The sequence below is a fragment of the Amblyomma americanum genome, chromosome 5, assembly GCF_052857255.1.
Source record: "Amblyomma americanum isolate KBUSLIRL-KWMA chromosome 5, ASM5285725v1, whole genome shotgun sequence".
Lineage (NCBI taxonomy): Eukaryota > Metazoa > Arthropoda > Arachnida > Ixodida > Ixodidae > Amblyomma > Amblyomma americanum.
The window spans coordinates 206,771,802-206,795,566 of NC_135501.1; the positions used below are offsets into that span (position 1 = coordinate 206,771,802).

The window sequence follows — 23,765 nt, forward strand, 5'->3', positions numbered from 1 at the left end:
GACAGCGCATTGCTGTACAGGGCGATCGCACATATGCTTCTGAAAATGTTTGTCGTTCTCGCTGAGTACTCTGGCAAGAGAAAAAAAGTGAAAATTACCTCGGCGAGCCTGTCAGCAAGCGCCTCGATCATTATGACCTTGAAATCATCGTTTCTCAGGCGAAAACTGGGCAAGAAGTACAAACAAAAAAAGTTAGACAGCTGTCGTTTTTTATTCTGCAGTACTGTTGTGCAGTACACTCTATAAACCAGTTAGCATATAGGAAAGGAAAATGGGAGTAAGATGTCTACTAGCGCATTTCTTTTTAGGGTCAGGACATGCTTTCTAAGTCCCGGGATAGATTTCAATCGCTAAATATATAAAATGCTTTCTTTACGGAGGCATTTTGCCGCCGCAAAGAAGAGCAACTTGAAGCAGTTAATAATGTGAAGATGATTTTAAGCGCTGCACTTGATGTCTAGAAGTTAGCTAATAGGGAGGTTACAACCTCAGTTAAAATCTTCGTAACTGCTAGAACTTCGCATGTTTTGAAGGGCGGATTTGTTTCCGTTGCCGACTGTAAGTTTTACGCGCGTTCAGGGATGGAAATCTTCCCCATAGCTTGGACAGAATACCCTTCCCTTAAAAGGGGCGCTTAAGGACAGCTTACTCCCATTTTACTCCAATATAGGTTAACTTGTGTTTAGAGTGTAACCACATACATTCCCTTTCTTTTAGCCATGCAATTTAGTCCGTGCGATAATCATGCTTTCATCTAAGGATGACCGGCCGGTAGTTCGCGCCTCTTCTACAATTTTTTATTTTCAAACTGTCTTTTAAGAACATATATGTCCATCGCATTTGCGACCTTGAAATAAACGTAGCAACGCCGTTTTGCTACTGCTACTACCTTGGCTTGTATACATCGCAAACTTGAGGCGCACACACAACAAGACGAGTAAAACGCAATTTGAAACTGATTTCGTATATATGCAGACGCTCCTTGAAAAGTTTCGGTTATCTATAAACAGCCAAAGGAGCAGTTATCAAATGAGCTTACCTGTGAGCTGCAAAGTGGTTCCAACTAACTGCTAGCTACGGCCCTTGTGAATTTATTACAATTATGGCCAAGCTTGCGACAAATGCCGTCCTCATCAGCCAAGCTGAGTGTACAGTCACCCACTTTGTGGGCATTTTTGGCTATAATTAATTAACTAGTCACCCCACATGCACCTCATGGTTCGCCCTGCGAGATTTTTTGATGCTCTATCTAATGCAACCACTGTTTTTCTTATAACTCAATTCGAACGTTATCGTGATGACAAGCTCGTGATGACACGAAACCGCAAACGTAGCCGTACAATGATTACGCATTAATAAACTTTGTAGCCGCGTACTTATTACAGGCTTCCTCGCATCCGAATCCGGCAGAAACCGCGAAGAGTCCAACGTAGTCCCGAATGCCGCTTTCCAGGGGCGCCACAAAATCAGAGAGGCAGTGGAAAGGCGCCGGTTTGCTCTTCGCCGCCTGTTTATGGGTAGGTTCGGCAGCAGAGTGGTATCATTAGAAATCGCAGCGTCGTGTACAGTACGCTGAGTATACCTGGTAAATTCCGGACAAGGTAAAAGCGTCTCAATGATTGCACAGGACCATGTTTTTAGGAACTATGAACGCGTGTTAAAAAAGTTAAGCTGGGTTTAACCATGGTTATAACCAAAGGTCGAGCGATACATTTTGGCATTAGCTCAGGCCAAATTTGGAGGTCGCCATGATGTCGGGCGTGCTCAATTTTGGTTGGACATCGATTTTGGTCCAAATCAGCCAAGCTCAATCTGTCAATCAGTCAAAGTCAGTCTGTTGCTATGCTAAGCTTCTCAATGTTAAACCAAAGTCAAATCAGGCACGGAGTGGTGAGCGACTTTTCGTTGAGTAGAGCTACCGCTCTAAAACGGCATGTTGTCAAGCCTGTTTCTCTCCCTCTCAGTGCCATCCTTGTGACACTGCAAATTACTAAGACCTCAGGATCACCGATCGTTGTAATAACGGCTCACAGGACATGAAAGCAGGTTTTGCCGTCTTTAAGGCCTTTTCGTGAAGAAGAGTAGAGTTAATTGAGCGAGGTGGTGAAGACTGTACACAATGATAAAATCACGCAAGCAGATGCGGAGAGCAAAAAAGATACTTGGCAAGCACGGAATAAACACGGCAAACAACTCCCCACCTGTTGTCGGAGTCCGAACAGAGTGCCGATGCTTTCTCTTGGAATCTCATCGTCGGCGAAAAGAGAAATGTCGTCACCAACGCTGCAGGCCGGGTAGAATCCCACAATGCCGCGGGCTTGGAGAAGTTTTTCACGGACAATATCGGCGAGCATGCGCTCTGCTTCCTCAAACAATCTTTTAGATTCGTCGCCTGAAAAATGAGAAAGATAAATTTCGTATTGACAAGTATTTAATGGGACTCAAAGGCGGTGTAGACCGGTTATGTAGGCAGGCATGTAGGCGATGAATTAAGACTAGAGTTCTGCAATACGATCTAACAAGTTAACAAAATAATATAGTATGGGATAATTATGTAAAATTTTGCAAAAGACAAATTTGCATTATAAATTTTACATGGGCCTGGCGAGGATCTATTTCCAGGCAAATGACTTTACTAATCGCCTCAGACGAAATTTTGCTGGTATCCTCTCTACTACGTCTCAACCGACCGCGGTAGTTGAGGCGTGGTTCTACATAGACGCCGGCTAAACCTCACACAGAGAGTGACACATTTGTTGCCATCACATGCTGCTTTACTACACATCGTCGTCCCTAATAACTGACGATGCTAATCAGTGGTCCTAAGACTTCCTGTAATGTAACTCGCCTGCTGTGCGATATGAGGTGCTCAAGCAAGGCCCCCATTCATTCCACTGAACGAACGTTGTTCAGTGTTGTACCTCAGACTATACTTGGGGCCCATGCAATAAGTACAGGAACAAAGTAGCGGGACAGACTCAGAATACATTTCTTCCAACAGAATTTATACAATAGTTGCATATAAACAATAAACAGGGTGAAGAAATGAAATGCGCTTAGAATATTTTTTTTAATGAGGTCACATCAGAACAAACTTTTCCCAACAAAAATTATGCAGCAGACACATATAAAATACAAAAAGATTGAAACGAAAGGCATTTAAAATAATATTTACATATAGTGGTGTCTCATACTGGTCGCACAAGTACAAATTTTCAAGATCGGGTGAAATCTGTCCTGTTTTTAAGTATAATGGAAGCTTGTTCCAAATTATGGCAGCAGCATAGACGATGGTTCTTTCACCGTAGTCGTTATGAAAAACCGGAAGGTTAAAGCAGCGGTGGAAGCGAGTCCTTGTTAGACGGGAGGGATGTAGAAAATCACAACAGAGTATTGGAGTGTTATAATTGAGAATGTGTATGACCACACAGGCCAAACCTAGCAGTATAACGCCCAACCTCAGATTTTGCCTATGTTTGTGTGTCCGAAGCCGCTTCCCCGATGGCACCCTAAGCCTCAGTTGGGCCACCTAGGTCGCATAACTTTGTGACGTCATCACAACCTGTCTACTGGACTGTGAGGAGCAAAATGCGCACCATGGCAGGTGGCCGTTCATTGAATGATTGCAGGTGTTGCTCGGGAACGGCAATCTGAGTCTAACAAGCCCCACGGGTGGCAGTACCTGCCATCGCAGGCCAGTGGCGAATCGCTTAACCGCTCCAAGCGATCTATGAATATAAACTAGAGAATGACCAATTCTGTATATAAGCATTAACTAATTAACGCTTTCGCGTCATATCCAAGAGAGACCTGGCCGATTTTGCCTATCTTTGCCTGGAGCGTGCGTTACCTTGAAAATCAAGCCTCGAACCGAAATCGAAGTGAAAACCGAAGTGCAAACGCATCTGGCCTGTGCCAGGCTAAATCAGCGTTAATTTTTTTTAATCTGGTTCTTTCTGGTTCTTTTTCTACGCATACTAAGCACAAGGCTGCTCTCAAACGTCTTGAGGTTCCAGTGGTCGATCGCGAACCTGCATTGATTTGATGTCCGCTGAATTCAATGGTCACTGCTATTCGGCGTGTGGCGATGATCGAACCCCATTGCGCTCGGTATTCGTTGACTCAACAGAGTGTCTGTGTGACGGTAGTATGAAGTACACGCGCTCACCTACGTCAGGGTCCTGGAAGATTTTCGGGTATCGCTGGTTCGGGTACTTTCCCTTGAGCTGCCAGACGTCGAAGAAGGGCTTCCAGTCTATGTATGGGACCAGTTCCTGAATGCTGACGTCGTCGAATATCTTCGTTCCCAAGAACTGCGGCTTCACTGAACATCCATGTACAAAAAATAATGGCGGTGAGGTGACGCTCTAAAGTCGTACAGTTAGTTGTTATTGCAGCGTTTATTTGAGTGAAATGCTGCAGTTAAGGATTTCACTCCGTATAAAATATTTTCTCTCGTTTTGTGCGAGACAAGGAGGCGATAGAGCGCACAGCTATAGTGTAAATTTCTCAACATATATCTACCAATCAAGATGCTTAGCTTCTACATTCAAGACATATATAGAAATGAAAAAAGTGGCATCCAAAGACACATATATGCACGTGAAAAATTAACCAGAGACATGAGAAACTTTTTAATTTTCCTGGTGAAGATGCAGGTTAAGAGGCGGTATATATCTGATTTAATTAAGCGACAGTTTACAGCCTGTCAATATAAAGGACCACGTATCTGGAGTGCCACCTGTCAATATTAAATGAAGCAGCCTATTTTCGAGCATAAAATGCACCAGTTCATACCAGGAGGAAATTCAGAATTCCAGCTCAGCTGAAGCCTTTCTCGTCGGGCGCGCTCCAGTGAGACGTATTTCTTCTCCTTGGAAAAAAAAAATAAGTCAGTGACTATTTTCACTGAGAAAAAAAGGGGGAAGGAAATAATTGCGGATAAAGTCTTTGTTTCATATTAAAATGAAGTGAATGTGCACAGTTATTAACAACGAGCGATGTGGATGTCTGTGAAGGAATGCCGCGCACAGAAACGCTCACATAATAGCATGCGTCTATCAAAAATGCGTCTTTGTTTCACTGACTCGTAACAACTACGTTGTTTGAATACGGACAAATTATCTTCTGATCAAATTTTTTAGGGGAATCTCTAAGGTGGAGTAAATTTGTAATCCACCCAAGCGGAGACATATGCATGAGTGGATGCCAGTGAGCAATTACTCCCTTATTACAAATTATTTTCTGTCATGAAGGCCGAAAACTTTGCAGGAAATCCAGCCATTGAGGATAATCAGGAAGGAAAACTAAGTTATACTTAGTTTCTGAATTGGTCACGGACAGTTGATAGCGTCCGCTGTAGATGTAGCTTTGAAATTTACTGCGTGTTGCCTCAGTAAAACGTAAGCTGTGAACAAACACATGGCGCGGAATTTTAGAACCATGAACTAACAATATTTACTGAGTTTTATGTTTGTCAGAAATGGAGTTAGAAGGATGGTTTTTCCGGATTTATCTGTCGGGGTTGTAAAAGAATTCTCCTGCAGCTCAAGCTACTGGCCTATTTAGGCTCAAACAACCAACCCCATGATGGTCTGTGTTTTTTCATAAGCAATTTAACGTCGGTATTTGCCTGGGTTTTCTGGATTCGGCGAAAAGCTACAATCGACTGCGTCAGATTCTTTGTCGAGACGATCGGAACGACCTATATAGAGTCATTAAGCCTATCTGACTGTCTGCGCCGTCTGGCGAAATGCGAGGCAATCAATGCCTGAGTGGGAGTGGCCCTCTCAGTTGGCCAGGTGGTGCAGCCTGTGAAATCGGCTGCTCCGCTCGCCTCGACATAACATATGCCGCATTGGACTGAAATTTTTCGCCGATTCCGGAAAACCCAGTCAAGTAGCGATGCTGAACTACTTATCAGAAAAATGTAGACCATCGTAAACTACCTTGTAGTCGCTTTTTGAGCCCTATAGGCCAGTAGTTCGAGCAGGACATTTCTTTTAAAAACCAGGACCGACAGAAAATAGGAAACACGCAGTATATGACTATGAAGACTTCGGCTGTTGACCCGAAAAACGCGGGTTCGATCCCGGCCGCGGCGGTCAAATTTCGATGGAGGCGAAATTCTAGAGACTCGTGTACTCTGCGATGTCAGTGCACGTTAAAGAACCCCAGGTGGTCGAAATTTTCCGGAGACCTTCACTACGGCGTCCCTCATAGCCTGGGTCACTTTGGGACGTTAAACACCATAAAAACAAACCAAACCAGACTATGAGGACTACCGGCTTAGCAAAAAAGGTGCTGGAAATGCTCCACAAAAAACGCAGTTCACCCTTTGCGAGTCTAAGTAGTCTTCCCTCATCTCCTCGTACTCTTCCTTGATGTCATCCGCCAGTGTTCTTTTCTTCTCGCCATCAAGGAGCGACGTACACTGAAGATCAAAATGCAAGAGATGAAAAAAAAATTGAAAGACTCGAGTGACTGGTCATAAATGACACTGCTTGCGTAAATCTCCCATAAGAAATGAGGTTTTTTTTCTCAGTGACTGAACGAAATTTTAGGATTTCTTGCATTCTTCACATTCCTTTTAGTCATAAAAGAAGCTTTAATGTTCCGCTCGCAAGGCTAGCACTAAATTTTTAAAATACCTAAACATGTAACACTAAAGATAACATGCGCTGTTAATGCTGTTAAACAGAGAGTTACCCCGTCTTTCGCAATGGTGGAACCAGCGGAACAGACGCAGGACAAGAACAAGGAGGCGCACACACAACACCGCTGGACTTACAAGCTGTGAGTCCAGCGGTGTTGTGTGTGTGCCTCCGTGTTCTTGTCCTGCGTCTGTTCCGCTGGTTCCACCATAGCGCATTATGAACCAACTAGCCCCAGCAATTTGTTCTATTAAACCCTGTCTTTCCTTTCTTAGAAGTCTATCCAAATCCATTCTAATACAGCTGAGGTTCTAATCCAGGTACTGAAAACTTTCGCGCTCCCTGGGCTTGCAAAATCCAAATGGGAACAACTGAATTATCGAAAATTAAATCTCCCAAAATGTGGTGGTATCCCAAAATGTGGACACAAAAAGTCGCCAGTGTGCTGTGCAATGTCAGTGCACGTTAAAGATCCCCTGGTGGTCGAAATTATTCCGGAGCCCCCCACTACGGCACATCTTTCTCTCTTTCTTCTTTCACTCCCACCTTCCTCTCTTCCCTTACGACGCGGTTCGGGTGGACACCGAGATATGCCAGACGATTACTGCGCCATTTCCTTTCCTCAAAAACTAATTTTATTTTTTTTAAACGTGGTCCCTGTGGGCATTATCGTAAAATCGACCGTCTATAGCACGGTGATCCTCATCCCCTTGATTTCACGTCATTTTTATCGAACGATGTAGTACCTAGTTGGCAGATTCCAGCGATGGCACTGAAACCAATGACCAAGACCGAAAAGAATAGTAACATAATACACCTGAAAAAGAGCTCTGCTAAAGCCTTGTCCCTTTAGCGTTGTCATGGGCAGCTCCCTATATATTAGTGTGATTACTCGCCAGCTTTGCATTATGCAAAAGAAAATAAAGTAAACAAAGTAAGCATCTTTTCATGATAAAGTTGTCCATTTGCTCATCATACTAAATCTTTCTACGAACAAATAAAGATTTCACTCGAGGTGAAGCTTCAGATGTAACCACACACACCTAGCGTCATTTTCCTTATGTTTTCACGATTGCAATTTGATCGTATGATACCCTAGACCATCTCGGAGTCGGCACAAACGCACGAACTTACCACGACAACACTTTTCGAGGCATCGGGAACGTAAATCACGGGGCACCGATAGCAAGGTGCGATCTTCACAGCAGTGTGGCGCCTGCATATGTCATATGATGCAGTTTCATGGCATTCGACGTAAAATGACATGCATTCTACTATGCAGGTGCATTTATTTATCTATTTCTGTCTTCCTTTATATATTTCCATAGTCCTTTCTTTCTTTCTTTCCTTCTTTCTTTCTTTTGTCTTCCTTTCCTTCTTTTTTCCTATCTTATTTCTTTATTTATTTATTTATTTCTCTCTCTCTTCCTTCCTTCCTTCCTTCCTTCCTTCCTTCCTTCCTTCCTTCCTTCCTTCCTTCCTTCCTTCCTTCCTTCCTTCCTTCCTTCCTTCCTTCCTTCCTTCCTTCCTTCCTTCCTTCCTTCCTTCCTTCCTTCCTTCCTTCCTTCCTTCCTTCCTTCCTTCCTTCCTTCCTTCCTTCCTTCCTTTCTTTCGTTCTTTCTTTCTTTCCTAATCTCTCCCTCTCTTAAATTATATCTATCTCTCTTTCCTTCTCTCTTCTTTTCTCTATTTCACCTTTTATCTATCTACCTATCTATTATACTTAAATTATCTGAGCTTCCTCAGCGCCAGATGGCATTAAGGAGAGGAATATGTGATAAGGCAAACTTCGAGGTGCTTACTTGGATGTCGTGGCTCCTCCGATAAGCAGCGGAATCGTGAACTTCTGGCGCTCCATTTCCGATGCGACGTGGATCATCTCGTTCAGCGACGGAGTTATGAGACCGGAAAGGCCGAGAATGTCTTCGCAGATGCCGAGAGCAAAAATACAAGCGATGACAAGAAGCAGGCACATCGATAGTCCACTAGGCAAATGCTTGCGATTAAAACCTGTTGTCATGACTGAATTCCTTGAGGTAAACATTTTTTACAGAAAATGTCGGAACACAGGGGCAGCATTATTTAGTTCGCAGGAAAGAACTATTCGCAGCCATACCACGGTTACTAGATCAGTTTCAACCTCCGGTACATGCGGAAGTTTTTAAGGTGCGCGTAATTTCAGTAGCAATGGTTAGAAAAACTCACCGGCGTTCTCGTCTCTAACAGCACGCAGTATTTTCTCGCATGGAGTCATAACACCCAGGTCGACGACCCTGGATTTTGAAATAAAATATAATAATCAGCAACCCGGCACAACCCTTAACGAACCTCAAGCCGCACCAGGGGGGGAACCGGTCACCCGTATTTCCACTCCACGCCATCAACAGCGAGCTCTTCTCAGGAATATGCAAATTGAGTGGCAAGGAAATATGCGTATGCTCAACACGTTAGCGAGGCAAGGCTGCCAGAGTGCATGGCTTGGACCCCCTTCCAATTTTAAAAGCCTCAAAACGCTGGGTGAACAAAACAGACAGCGATTTATTCCCTTCCCTTGCAGGCTAAGGTTGTAGCTGTCAACTTGAATATATATTTGAATAATTGTGGTGGAAATAACGGTACAGCTGAAGAACGGCGCGCATTCAATGGCGGCTCCAGCAGCAGCTCCAAAGGAAAGGGATGCTATAGCGTACGCGATGCTCCACGTGTCGCTGCTTCAGGATGTCACACGGCGCGTATTGCACCGTTCAGGAAAACGGGGCAAGAGATCACGAAGGCTTACCGGAAATTGTTGCAGGCCAAGACAACTGACACGATGTTCTTCCCGATGTCGTGCACATCGCCTCTTACGGTGGCCAGAACAACAACGCCAGCATAGCTAACCTTTTCCAGAAGTAGAAAATGAATGAATGAATGAATTATTGAATGAATGAATGAATGAATGAATGAATGAATGAATGAATGAATGAATGAATGAATGAATGACCCTGAATGAATGAATGAAGAGAGGTAGAAAAATTAATCAAAGCTTGAAAGCCACTTGGGAAAGGTGAGTCGCAGATTTAGGCGTGAAAAGTGAGAATCAAGTGAGGAAGGAAAGAAAAAGTAAAAAGAAAAAAAGAACAAGCATGGCAATGCTACATGAAGGAGACCAAAAACATGAATTAAATGCTACGCGTGGAGACAGATTATTCCGCTTGAATATAATAAGTGGAAATAATTAATATTTAAATAAATTAGGGAACGCTGTGTGTGCGAGCAAGTTATGCATGTGGTGGTTCCGGGATTTATGCAATGAAAATGGTTATAAGTGTGTACATTATTTCTTTTGCGGCCTTTTATATATTGAAAATAAAACTTTTAGTCGCGAGATTTTTCATCTGAATTCCAGCGTTGGGATGCTTCTATCTACCTAGATTTTGGAAATTAAATCAGTGGCCTTTCACTTATTAAATATAAAACCAGCAGCGTGTTTTGAAGCGTTTCCACTTCCTGTCTGCCTTTTATGTAGAAAGGATCCCATGTCACGGAAGCATGGTCTAGTTTTGACAGAATAAATGGTTTATGCTCTGGACAGTATATGTATACACGCCAAACCACCCTCACATGATTTAGAACTCTCCACAGTCTCGGTGTGATTTACCGAATCCGACGGGGAAGCTCCAGGCCGCTGTCGTGCCTGCTCCTTCTCCTGCTCCATGAACGGGATGAGGTAGGCGACCGCTTTCTTCATCACTCGCGCGGACTTGATCACTTGCGGCAGGAACATTTTGCCTTCGCCGAACAGGTCGCCCACTGTGCTCATGCCCTGAAAGCGTGGTCCAACAGGTCACCGTCCTAGCCAGACGCCGTAGTCGCAAGTAATGCTTCGCAGAAAGCAATTACGGCACGTCAAAGACTTGAGGTTCGTTACGCCCTGAGCTTAATATCTTAAGCATACCAGCTGAATGAATGAACATTTAATTGCAGAAGTGGTGGCTTTGGCTATATAGCTGTTGCGGCTGGGGTTCTTAGTCCAGGTTCCCTGCGGCTTCTGCTGACTTCTTGGCTATGGGGAGAGCAGCGCTTCCTGGTCTTCCAGGGAGACGCTGGTCAGCTTCACCTCCCACTGCGCCTAAGCCACATCAAGCGGCTCCGCATGAAAATGTGTCTAGTCCCTGAGGCCACTTTCCAGCTGCTTACCAATGGCGGCGCCATCGGGAAGCGGCCAAAATTAGCTGTTGCCAGATGTCGTCACTATCTTCTGAAAAGCGTTTATTTTTTCGGTTCTTTTACCTCTTAATTTATCGCTTGAACGGTTATATCTATAGATTTTTAGTGCTGTAGTGTGGTGATGCTTCGGAAGTTAGTCGCGTGGTGCGGGAAATGGCGGGAAATAAACGATACTTTGAATGAGGGTGACCTTGGACAACCTGGAGAAATAAAATAAACATTGCCGCGACTGGGTTTCGAACCCGCGGTAGAGCGAACAGATCAGCTTCGCTGGACACTGCACGGGGGCATCATGCTGTCGCCGCAGCCGATCACGCCTCGTGTTAAACTGCAACACACTGTCGCACTGTGCATTGCACGTCGTAGTCTTCATAAACTTCCATCTGTGCTCAAGTCACGAAAGGAAAGAAAACGCGCTTTCAATCGCGCTTTCAAGTACACGGAGTTGGTGCCCACCTGCAAAAACCTGCTTTCGCGCAATATTTCTTGCTTAGCAATGCAAGGCCACCAGCAATTTTTTCTTAGTGCATCTGATTCACCGATTTTCTTGCGAGGCGGTTGTGCGTTTATTAAGAATCTCGAAGTTTGAAGCATGGACTCACGTTACGTTTTTTACGACGGCCGTGGCAACATTTCGTAAACACCAGAATTGTGGCCCACTCAGACCGCCGTTTTTGAATACTTGCGCCCAATGGTACTCTTCAGGTCCTCTGTTTCGCTCAATAACAGTTTTCAATCATCAACATCAATTAAAAGTTTCGCAGCTGGTCTGATCTAACAGCTCTAGTTAGGCTAATATCAACAGACGGTGCAAATATAGTCAACAACGCACTATCAGTGTGAAAGGTGCAGCCGAGGCCACAGGGTAGACGCGAAAACCTGAGAACGTTGTCATTGTGTGTACTAACATTCTAAAACGAATTAACGACAAAAAGAGCAGTAACATGCATGACATGCGGACCGACACGTATTTTTCGACTCGAACTAACCGTCATTAGGGGTCCCTCGATTATGTTCAGCGTTCGAGGGTAAACGTCTTTCATGTTGCGGGCCTCTTCAACGTCCTGTTCAATATAGGCGTCCAAGCCCTAGAACGAAAATGCAGTTCATGCTAAATGTAACGCAGTAGAACTTACAATAAAAATAAATAGGTATTTCAGGTATTTCACTGCCACGAACCACACATAAACGCAATATCACAAAAGCTTAGTCGAAAGAACGACTTCAGAAAGGACCAGGTTTCATTCAAAAAGTTCCCAATAGGAAATAAGCACTACGTTTAGAACAGGTAACAAAACCAAGTGAAGCAGCCAACACCTTCAAGGAAGCAGCAACTTGTTAGTTGTTTCTGTTGCCTACCTTGACTAACGCTGTCTTCAGCCTCGCCTCAACAGTGGCGTTTCGCCAGCCGTCATCAGCATCTTTCCGTTTTTCTTCTTTGCTTAATCCCTTCAGGTGGAAGCAGTTGCAACCAAAAATAATGTTGAACGCAGAAATAAGAAACCTTTTTTGAGACAGAAATATCAATGGCTAACGGTTCTACGAGATGTAACCGTAATATGAATACCCAATATGTTCCTTTTGGCCCCAGTTAAAAACATTACGGATGGAGGGCAAGGAATCCTTCTTTTTTTGTGTGTGTGGCTCAAAGTTTCAGATAAAACAATCACCAGTCCTTACGTTTGCACCTCCTTAGATGCAACATTACATGAGGCAAAGCCGTTCAAGAAAGACATCAGGCAGTAGGAAGGGTTAATTGGGGTGATAATGGCGCGCCTTATAAATAGCGTTGTCCCACAGACATGAGTAAGGAAAGACCAATGCATTGTACTGCCTTGTTACACCTTTGCAACAACCGCACACGCCAACTAAACTTATCAACTGTGCATTTATGAAGTCGTTTCCTTAGACGTACTTTATTTCGGCCACCACACTTTCAGAAACACAGCTCTATTGGCTAGTGGCGTGAAAAACAAACGACAATAAAAGTTGCGAACTAACCTTAGAGTATTCCAAAAGCTTCTCAGTTGCGTTTGGGTCCGTGTTCATGACGACTGCCTCACAAAGCTTGAGGAGTTCTCGGTCTATGCTGTCGTACACGGGGAGACAGCCAGCGTTGACGATGCCCATGTCCATGCCAGCCTTCGATTTTCACGGAAGTTTATCGAAGTAAAGCGTTAGGTGAAGCCAGAAACAAGTAAACATCAATTATACTAAGCAACAAAAAGACCGTAATTATCTCTGACACATGGCAAGTTAACACACTTAACGGCTAGAGTACACTGCAGCGAACATCTCGGCCATCTTTGCACGCACATACGCGGCGAGTCGCGCTGAGAAACAAAGCGAAAAATGTCAACTTCTTTCTTTCCTTGTGGCTAATCTATGACGTCATAGTGACTTAATACTCCAGCCAGCGTGAGGGGTTAATGCCAGCACTCACCCACACCGCCGCCTACAGCGCCAACGCTCAAGACAGTGGCTGGAGAACGGTTGTCGTTGGTAAGGGCTACCGTACGCGACCTTGGTGTGCACCCAGAAGCGGAGTTCGAGGGAAAACGGGGGAAATAGTCCGAACATAGAGAGGCGGCCAACGCTCGATGTCGCGCAGATGAAGACTCTGTTCCCATTGCCCGTTTACGAAAAGTTATTTCGGGCCAACATCGTTCATAGGGGAGCGAATCGTAATCGATGAACAGACATTCGAGACCCCTTTTAAGGTAAACCTTTCAGCGTTGATATACGGCCTAAATATGCGACTAAATGCCCTTTATCCTAGGCGGCAGTTACGTGTGTCTTAAATTAATTTAACGCGCACAACATTGCTGATTTCAGGAAGCAGAAATTATTGAAAAAGTATTTTGAAAGATCAGAAAAAAGGAACTCTAGCTGTAAGAAACCCTCACTCTAATTCACGCCATTTTTCGTTTCCCTCCGTTCAACCAAACCTGATCGGTTGCGATAAGCTGCGTGAATTAAGAGAAGTTGGAGGAGGAGGTTCTGAGGAAACGAAAGGCGCACAAGCTGTCACTATGAATGGACACTGTAAAACCAAAAGGCTATTTGTAAAGCTGGTTTTGCCGCAATAAATATGTGAATGCAACGAAGCCCGCTTTAGAAAATTTGCCACGAAGGATGGTTAGTTTTTTGTTGGGGTAAACGTCAGAGGCTGATGCTAATTACAGTGCCAAGTTGCGGTATTGCCGAAGTTCTGGATGGTGTCGGCTAGTTCAACGACAGGTTCCAGAGCTTCTTTGATGAAAGTGACGAAAGCATAGAGACTGTTCCTATGGTAATGCACCAAATACACAAGACGCAAAGGAGGCGCGAGACGGAAGAGCTGGCGCTCGGATGTGATGTGTGCTCGGATGTGATGTGTGTCCAGAATGTGTGTCGGCTGTCCGGGCAGCCACCACAGTGTATATTCCTCGGTAGTCTCACAGGTCCTAGATGCGGTGTACAGTACTCACGGATTGAAATAGGACATTCGGAGCGCTAGCCTTGCAGTGCCACGCAGGCATGTGGTAAACCACAGGCCGGCTCATTGGCTACTGGAAGGAACAATTCTGCTTTGTAGATGTTCTCCCTCTCGCGCCATACCACAATGCACCACCTTGGTTCCATGAGCGTCTACGGGCGGCGCTCCATGAAGCGACGGCCACGCGCTCCGAATGTCCTATTTCAATCCGTGAGTACTGTACTCAGAATAAGCGGGTAAGCTGCGGGTTTCTTGACGCTTTGCACCGCGTTGTTAAGTTTATGCCCGGATCTTCACCCCCACTCTCGAACATAGCGGATTTCTCTGTTTTGCTTGCATCCTGCATATATAGTAAGATGGGCTAAGAACAAAATTGTGCGTTTAAATGAATGGGGTGTATTGCACCTGTCTGGCTTGGTTGCCAGATATCTTCGCATCCTCGGAGACCTACCATAGAGAGGAACCGGTATTGTGTCGTAATGAAAGCTGATCGCCCATTGATTTCGTCCCATGGCCGTTGGTGTGTATTCTTTATGTGTCCATTAAATATGAAAGGGAGTTCCCCTTTGCTCCCTTTGTTTTCTTTTTCAATTTTGAGCTGCTGCGTACCGGCCTCCATGCGTAATCTATCTGCCTTGCCTGGGGTTCCCTTTCCTCAATACTGCATCCTCGATTATTTTTTCATTGTTTCCTGAAACTACGGCTTGGCAATTTTGACCCGGGGCTAGACTATAATTTTCCTTTTGTTTTATTTAAGAAAATGTTTTTCCTTTATTTCATTCATTTTTTTAGCGCTTAGCTTCTTTTCGTTTTCAGCCCATCGGCTTTAAGCCTGGGAAAGCGTTGCTGGACCGGGCTCCCTCTCTCTTTCATTTTTTTTTTATCTGTGGAGAGGACCAGTAAAAAAGGAAAGAAGTGAATTTCGCTTAAGGCCAGTGTTCGTAGTCCCAAGTTCTATCAGAGGCTTGGCAATTCAAGGCAGCCAAAAGAGCTTTGGTAACGAGATACGAGTAAGAGCCCTTGAATACGTTAAACAAAAGAAATAAATCATTACTTAGATGAAACAACACCCCCCAGCAAATGTTCTTCAGTAGGCGTCATTTAAGCGGACATTGGCAAAGTTCAACAGAATGGGATGACTATGCGCCTGTCGATATTTGGAGACAATGACTCACATCGATAGCGTGCAAAAGGAAGACGCTGTGCATTGCCTCACGGATTCGATCTTGACCACGGAACGCAAAGGACAAGTTCGACACTCCACCGCTTACTCTGACCCCTGGCAAATTGGCCTGGAAGAGTACAGAGTGTACAAATTCATTGAACAGAGCCACTTGCATAAAAACGCAAAGCAGTGACAAGAAAACATGCAGGTTAAACACACATGCCTCAGTTTGTTCAGCAGTTTTTTCTACGCATCACCAGTGACAGTGCAAGCAATCAAACAATTAAGATATTTCTGAGAGAACGCCTGCTTACATCGAGATGGCGCCCGAACTGGACACAGAAACGTTGCGGACGCGACACAAGGCCAAGTTACGATTCAATGGACACTATTGTAATTAAATAATAAACTGCATTATATGTCATTATAACTCATTATACATTATGCAATGTCACGCAATGCTTATCATTCAATACGCAATTATACATCCTTTGTCTTTGTTTACTTGTAAGGAAGTTGGAAAGCAGCTGCTAGTTATAACGCTTAACACTGTTTAGCTGTTATGAAAGGTTTGGTTGGTTAGATTTATGCGATTTAGCGTCCCAAAGAGACTCAGGTTATAAGGAACGCTGAAATGGAGGACTCCGGATAATTTCGACCACGTGGGACTTTTTAATGTCTACTGACATCGCACAATACAACAGCCTCTAGCATTTCACCTCCATCGAAATGCGACCACCGCGGCCGGGATCGAACCCGCGTCTTTCGAATCCACAACCGGGCACCATAACCACTTAACCGCCGCGGCGGTGAATTGTTATTATGAAGGATCATTTGCAGAATGTCTAATAATATTTCTTCTCCTAAAGCCACACATTTGCGACCAGCAAGGCAGACAGTGCACCCCGATACTACATTACAGCCTAAGTCAAAATAATGTCAGCACTTTGATAATAACACTAGCAATCACAGTTCAAGCGAATTGAATTCCTCTGCTCTGTTGTTTCTGTTGCAGCATGCATTGCACACTTAACTTTAATTCGACGAGTAGCGTTGATGTAATCGACTCCATAATTCGCGTGCTCCGGCATTCCCGTCGCAATGGTCAGAATGTTAGGGTCGAAGATGATGTCGTTAGCATCAAACCCTGCTTCATCGATAAGGATCTTGTAGGATCTTGAGCATATCTCCACTTTGCGCTCTTCGTCGGCAGCCTGAAAGCGTAATACAAAGTCCATTTCACGCACGAAAAAAAAAAGTTGTCCAGCTTTCCAGGAAAGTTTCGGCGATGTGCCTTCGACAAACAAGAAACTCCACATGCGGATCAATCAAGGACACTTATAGGGGGAAGGAGCACCTGATTATTCGGGTTTAATTAATAGTGACTGGATATGGGACAAGACTGGGCATTTTTTGTAGCCTGCAAGCAGACCTTAAATCTTGCAGACAGGTAGCGCTACACGTGAAAAGATTTTGGGCGCTTATAAAACTTTAAGCGATTGTATTTTTTATGATATATACTTTCAACAAAGCTATTTCGCTGTCGCTCTGGGGTTACACGGTGAAATAAATGTTTTGTCGAAAACGTTTCGCTAAACACTTATGAAATTCAAGATATAAATAAGCGGTAAATGCAACCAGGTATGTTGAGACGATCACTATATGTGATTGGGATCCTCTGTTTATTCTTTTTCAAGCTTACGTACTCGCGCGAAAAAAAAAAGCATTGTAAATGAGCAATAAACCAAAAATGACGTGCGCATCAATAAGAACATCGCAAGGTACTATATACCCGCATGTTTATTGCTTGTTTGTTTGGGTCCATTGCTCTTGTGCTTGCTTGCTTGTTTATTCGTGTTTGTTTGTTAGTGTGGATTGTTTGTGTTTCGTTGTTTGTTTGCTGACAGGCAAAGCAGAAATGCGAAGGCTCAGAAAACGAGACGGAAATGCTGAAGTATCACAACGCTGCAATACAGCGCGTTGAGATTCTCACCTGACCCATTTCGTCAAAAGCCATGACGACAACCGCGGCACCAAACGTTTTTATTGCGAGTGCTTGCTTGACGAATTCGTCTTTTCCTTCTTTGAGGCTGATAGAGTTGACGATGCCTTTTCCCTGAACACACTTCAGTCCAGCCAGAATGACGTCAAAGTTTGACGAGTCAATGCAGATCGGGACCTGTAAGAGAAACAGCACAGTCGGAGAAATTTAGCTGTCTTTGTTTCTGTAGAAGAAACAAAATAAAAATATGGAGGCGATCGGCATTAGGGACTGGTATGTCTCACACGCAATAAGATCATCATAAATTTTATGTGGAAGCATCAAGATTTTGTTGTCCAATGCATATAGGGAAACGGCGGGGAAACATCACAATATGCTTTGAACGGAGTTAAAATACCCTTTTCCCGTTTCCAGCGACAGGAATGTAGTCAGTGCAGTTGGTACATGCTTGAAGTGCGAAAAAATCAGCGCGTATAGCGGACTGCTGAAAGTGCGTGACGCTTTGCCCGTGAATATCACATTTACAGCAAAAGCTCCCCGGCGGATTCAGCGTGTCGTGTGACGGCCAGGTGTTTTTACGTGACCAGCCCCAGGCACCTGGCCGTGTGCCCAATGCGATCATTGTGGCAGCCCAAGTTGCAACAAAGTCTTTTAGACTTTAGTGTATGCCTTGGGCACAAGCAAAATACTGGCAGCAGCACGGCGACAGCTGTTGCTGACTTTAGCGCTTTTTTGCAGCAAATCGCAAGCACTCGGCAATTTTTCTCCGCCTTGTTTGTATGCTATTTTTTTCGGGCCAAGTTCGTTCCACATATACTTCGAAACTCATTCCCATTCATTGTCATTATCTTCTTCACAGGCATCAGTCACGCTAAGGTGATTACAGAACAGCCACCTCTCTAATGTTATCCTACTTCTGCGTCAGCCGTGTCCAACTTAGGCCAGCGCTTTTATTAACTTACCTGCTCGAACAGCGCAGAATTACGGAACCAATACAGAAAAAATACACCGGTACCGCTTCTTGTTGCTGTTGTTTTGTTTTGGATCACATCATGAATTACCGAGACGCGCTGTTTGCACCATCACTCCACCAATCTCATCCCGGCAATAAAATGTTCATTACATTAGTCTAATACATTTTGAAACTGTAAGAAACCACTAGTTCTCCATTCTGCAGTCTCTTATCTCCTTTTAAGCGCCACAACTGAAGTACATTTCTTCAACTTCTGCTGCATCGTAATGGCGAAGTTTTATGACGTGAGTCGACAAAAATTGGAGGGAACAATTAAGCTCCTCCTTAACTGATGGTATGACGCCGCCATTCGATAGCGTCATTCTCTGCTTTACATTCATAGATCCATGGGAGTGCTCATACCACTCCTGGCGCAGTGGTGCAACAGTTAAGCGATGTGCCACTGTCCTGCAAAGGCAGGTACTGCCACCTGTGGGGCTTCTGTACAAAATGCAAACGCAAATTGTTTTTTTACGGGCGATGTCAGTGCACGTTAAAGATCCCCAGGTGGTCTAAATCATTTCGGAGCCCTCCACTACGGCACCTCTTTCTTCCTTTCTTTTAATCCCTTTCCTTACGGTGCGGTTCAGGTGTCCAACGATATATGAGACAGATACTGCGTAATTTCCTTTCCCCCAAAACCAATTATTATTAACGCAAATGACGCAGCAACTGTCTCGCATATCTCGGTGGACGCCTGAACCGCGCCGTGAGGGAAGGGATAAAGGAGGGATTGATAAAAGAAAGGAAGAAAGAGGTGCCATAGTGGAGGTCTCCGGAAGAATTTCGACCACCTGGGGATCTTTAATGGATAGAAAAACTTTGTTTTCGTCAGATCGCATGTGTGGACGAATCCGTGCTAGTTTGCCATCAACCCATGGCTGATGGCGACCCGGGTGGCCCACTCCACGGCCCTGGTCTGGACGACCGGGTCTGAGCGGGCCAACACGGCCTCCCACTGCTCGAGATAAGGATCACGCATAATATCCGCCGGTGGCGGCGCTATGCTACAGCTCCATAATATGTGGTCATAGGTTGTCAGTTCCTGACACCATTTGCCTTAACCACTGAGCCGCCATGGCGGGTCCCAGGCTGCTCTTCCCGAGCAACCTTTGGCGACCAATCCTTAATATAACTGCCACCTGCCACGGTGGGAAGTTTGCTCACAATCCGGTGGGCAAGCTGAGATGACGTCACAAGGCCACGTGACCTAAGTGCCCCCCTCCCCCCGCCAAAGAAAAAGAAATTAACATTCAACTATGTTGCTTCTCTGGGGATTTTTCGCTCACAACGCCGACGACGATTATTATCTGCAGAACGGGAGCCTTAACGCTCTAGCTTTGAAAAGAGGGAATGACGAAAGCTATAGTAATAATTTCGCTGTATGCCTCTAACGTCAATACACTGGATGTGGCGAAGAGGGACTTAAGAAGTTGGGCTTAGTCAAAATCATGGTCTCGGTGATGCTTACGAACACTGGTACAACTTAATGGCGCATGTTTGAATGTCTCCAGGCAGAACGACACGAATAAACTGCATAACTGAGGTCCTAAAAGAGTTTTCTATTAACGCTGATGCAAGCTGGCAGCATATCTTGTATTTTCACCTTTTTAAACGACTTACTCTTTAGTTGTCTTTTTAGAGCGCAGCTAAAAACTCACCTTACTCACCGTACTCACCTTTGCTATGGCAGGCTCACTCGCAATCAGGTTGAGAAACTTGCTCATCGCCCTCGCCCCGTCAATCAGGCCATCGTCGACGTTGATGTCCAGTATCTGAGCCCCCATTTCAACTTGGGCCTTTGCCACTTCAAGCGCATCCTCGGGTCATGGGTGGAAAACAAAACGACGTTTTCTCGGGGCCGCTATAATACGACGATTTCTTTGCTTCGATTGTATATTTACCATCCACCGTAATAACCAGTGGATCCAAGTGACAGCGGCGGCATTGTGTCATCCGAGCCAGTGAGAGAGAGAAAGAGAGAGAGTAAATTTTTTTTGAACGATCCATGTCTAAGCCCAAACATTCGAAGTGGAATAGAATTGAAATTCAATAGCAGTAAGACCTCGGCTTACAATTGGTGCAACAGTTTAGAATTCCAACAAGCCCGTATGATTGCATCAGTACGCCCCATACCAGCAAATCTTTTTGTTGAAAAGTCTCACTCTCTCAGGAGCTTATCTCATAAGCTTTCTGATCTGATGAACAAATTCCTTGATTTCATTAACGTTCCGCAAGCGACTATTAGCTGTCTCTTCCAACGATGTTCTCCAATCCGCTATATTACTTGCATCACTCCAGGGATCACAAGGCAGTGGATTCTCCTTGGACTTAACTAAGCTCTTTCCTGCGATCTTCTATCCCATGCGCCGGCAGCGCAGCACCCCACGGCATGCGATACGCTTATTCGTCGTACCTGATACTTATCCTGGCGAATCAGCTCGGCAAACTTTCGGGATCCGGCGATGTTGCAGCGCTCACCGATGTTCACAAAGAGCGTCTCCGAAGTCACTATCATGGTCTCCAGACCTGGAAGAGCAGGAAAATGCAAAATGCATACCACAACTCCAACAGATCAAAAGAAAAAAATGTGAATGGGTCTTCCTTAGCTGTCGCTGGCATAATGTGGGTCATGGAAACGTAGTTCGCCTCTAAAACCGGTGTCACGCTCGGAGCCACGCAGTGCGAAATGTTACGGCTTTATTTTTACGTCCTATTCAGTCATTCTGTGCACATCGCGTCAAAAAGATGGTATATTCTTGAAAGTGGATAGGGATAGTTGAAGGCAAAGCGGGACAATTAAGGGAACGCAAAAACCTTCGTTACAGCCATCACGTTGCCCGGACCTGTTCTCGTGCTGTTTTTACCTGCGGGAAATATCAAGCAGCTAGTGTACGCAAATAATTCACATACATTGGATGAATTCAAGGAAACCATCATTTCCAAGTTATAGCGGATCAAAGAACAAGGAATGGTGACAAACAATTGACACACACAGCGGTGTGTGTGTCAGTTCTTTGTCACCATTCCTTGTTCTTTGATCCGCTATAACTCGGAAATATGAACCAATAGGCCCGCGTCTCTACGTTACTGAAATCAGCATAAACGTTACCTTCAGCGTCACGATTGACGATCACCAAGTACTGCCAGCCATCATGCTCCTGCCTGCTCAGAGGTACATAGACGTGGACGGGGACCACTTTCAGCGTCAATTGTAGCTTGTGCATATAAAAACAACGCATTTGCTCTTTCAAACGTCATATTATCGCCAAAGGTGGACTACTTTTCCGTGGCCCACGCTGTATAATTACCAGAACAGGGAAGCAGGATATAGAGCAGAACACTCAGTAGTGCTAGTGTACAGTTAATAGGGCTAAGGTAAATATTTTTCTCATTGTCAAACAACAAATATCAACATTGTCAAAGAACAAGAGATGAAACACGCTGTCCGTGCGTTCTGTATTGCGGTCGCATCTTATTATCATAATAAGCATAACTGCGTCCATGGTAGGTCGAAGGCCTCTCCAGTATTTTTCCAATTAACCCTGTCATGCACGAGCTGCGGCTACATTATCACCCGCAAACTTCCTGATCTCACCCCCCACCCTGACTCACTGATGCCCCCTGCTACGCTTGCCTTCCTTGGTAGTTCACTCTACCCAAAGGAAGCATCCGTTATTTTTCCTTCGCATCGCATGCCCTGCATTTGTTCATTTTCTCTTCTTGATTTCAGCCAGTATATCGCTAGCTCGCGTTTGTTCCCTTACTCACTCTCGACTCTCCCCGCCTCTTAACGTTACCCCTGTCATTTTCCTTTCCTCGGCTCGCTGCTTGCCTTCAGTCTAAGTTCAAGCCTCTTCGTTAGCCTTCCGTGCACCCCCCCCCCCCCCCCCCCCCCTAAGTTTAGTAATGGCAAGATACAAATATTATATACTTTTCTCTCGAGAGAGATATTGGTGAATGGCGCCGCACACCATATGACTTCGAAGTTCCTAATCTGACAACTTTTACAAGGCCTCAAGTAGGCCAAACTCCTGCAGGGGTTCGTGGAGCTTACCTGCGAGACTCAGACATCCGCTCCTGACCCGCGGCGGTGGCGTCCTCGGGGGCAGGCCCCTCACGGCGTCCGCAATGGCCCGCACGTGGGCCGGCGTCGTACCGCAGCATCCACCCACCACGTTCACCAGACCGCTCTCGGCGAATTCCTGGAGACGTCCCCACGGCGTCGTGTGAATCTGACTCCTTTGTCACTCTAGAACATGCATTTAAAACGCTGCAGTTGAGGGCAAAAAATTCTGAGGGCATTTAAGTCTCCTTATGTGGAGGAATGCATGTGTTTTGAGGATAACTCTTCACCTTCACCTCTTTTTGCTCCTCTTTTTCTTCTAAGGAGGATTTCAGAAGAAGGTTCGCACAGTTACTGTAAATAAATGACCATTTCAGCTCAATCACACAATTTGGTTTTTCAAATTTGGCGCCCATTGCTGCTTAATTCCCTGCCCACCTTCTAAGTGCCCGTCCAGCCTATTCGGCCATCCAACTACTTTTGCTTCTAATTAATTGTCTAATAGTTGTATGTCAATCAAGCTTTTTGTTCTATTAATTATCACTCATCAAACACATTTACATCCATTTCAAACTTTATTTCCACTACATTACCTATTTTTCCACTATTTCGCCATCCAAGGTTGTTTTCCCGTCCACTCACTATATCGCGGTCGTCGATATTTCGATGGTTTTCCGACTTTTTTTGGCTCTAATTAATTAACTAATCATCCTATCGACCGCAAATTTTGTCGCAAATCATCCATCGATTACAATAATTCGTTTGATCCTAGCTGCCCTGAGAACGACACAACGGCTGCCAACACATTTTGCTGACAAGACCTCACCGACATAACCAAGTAATGCTTTCGCTTTAAAAAAAAAAGGGGTGGGGGGGGGGGGGGGCAGGACTCAAAGCTGCCTTCCTAATCATTTTTATTTGAAGCGGACGAACCTTTAACTCTACTTTGCAGATGTATAAGTTCCGTCACACAGATATCAAGAATGTAAGTAGTTGTTTTTTGTTTAGATTTTTTAGACAGGATTTGATCATGACCACGGAATTCGGGGAGAACGAGAGCAAGACCTCCGTACATCCGAAACAGCTGTGTCGAACAGTCTGCTGCATGGCGGGAAAAAAAAATTGGAGTACCGTTTTTTTTTTTTTTTCAGTTCAACAGACTACTGCGACAGCTGCAAAT

General features: G+C 44.8%; 1 protein-coding gene across 4 annotated transcripts in view; it reads right to left on the reverse strand.

Moving 5' to 3' along the window:
- The window catches only part of LOC144133525 (methionine synthase-like), a 39,984-nt gene that overhangs the window by 3,691 nt on the left and 12,528 nt on the right, over positions 1-23,765 (reverse strand). The window contains exons 11-30 of one of the 4 annotated variants that reach the window (XM_077666678.1): positions 22,577-22,724; positions 20,936-21,048; positions 20,199-20,339; positions 17,499-17,684; positions 16,540-16,719; positions 15,516-15,632; positions 12,864-13,004; positions 12,222-12,311; positions 11,852-11,950; positions 10,294-10,458; positions 9,433-9,533; positions 8,859-8,926; positions 8,456-8,576; positions 7,788-7,869; positions 6,335-6,433; positions 4,798-4,873; positions 4,169-4,324; positions 2,202-2,392; positions 1,377-1,507; positions 99-165 (exon numbers count right to left, since the gene is read on the reverse strand). In XM_077666678.1, coding sequence (XP_077522804.1) covers positions 99-165; positions 1,377-1,507; positions 2,202-2,392; positions 4,169-4,324; positions 4,798-4,873; positions 6,335-6,433; positions 7,788-7,869; positions 8,456-8,576; positions 8,859-8,926; positions 9,433-9,533; positions 10,294-10,458; positions 11,852-11,950; positions 12,222-12,311; positions 12,864-13,004; positions 15,516-15,632; positions 16,540-16,719; positions 17,499-17,684; positions 20,199-20,339; positions 20,936-21,048; positions 22,577-22,724 — 2,472 coding nt within the window. Of the gene's footprint in view, positions 1-98; positions 166-1,376; positions 1,583-2,201; positions 2,393-4,168; positions 4,325-4,797; positions 4,874-6,334; positions 6,434-7,787; positions 7,870-8,455; positions 8,577-8,858; positions 8,927-9,432; positions 9,534-10,293; positions 10,459-11,851; positions 11,951-12,221; positions 12,312-12,863; positions 13,005-15,515; positions 15,633-16,539; positions 16,720-17,498; positions 17,685-20,198; positions 20,340-20,935; positions 21,049-22,576; positions 22,725-23,765 lie in introns of those variants that run through there. The other 3 variants (XM_077666679.1, XM_077666681.1, XM_077666680.1) reach the window with 3 other exon arrangements.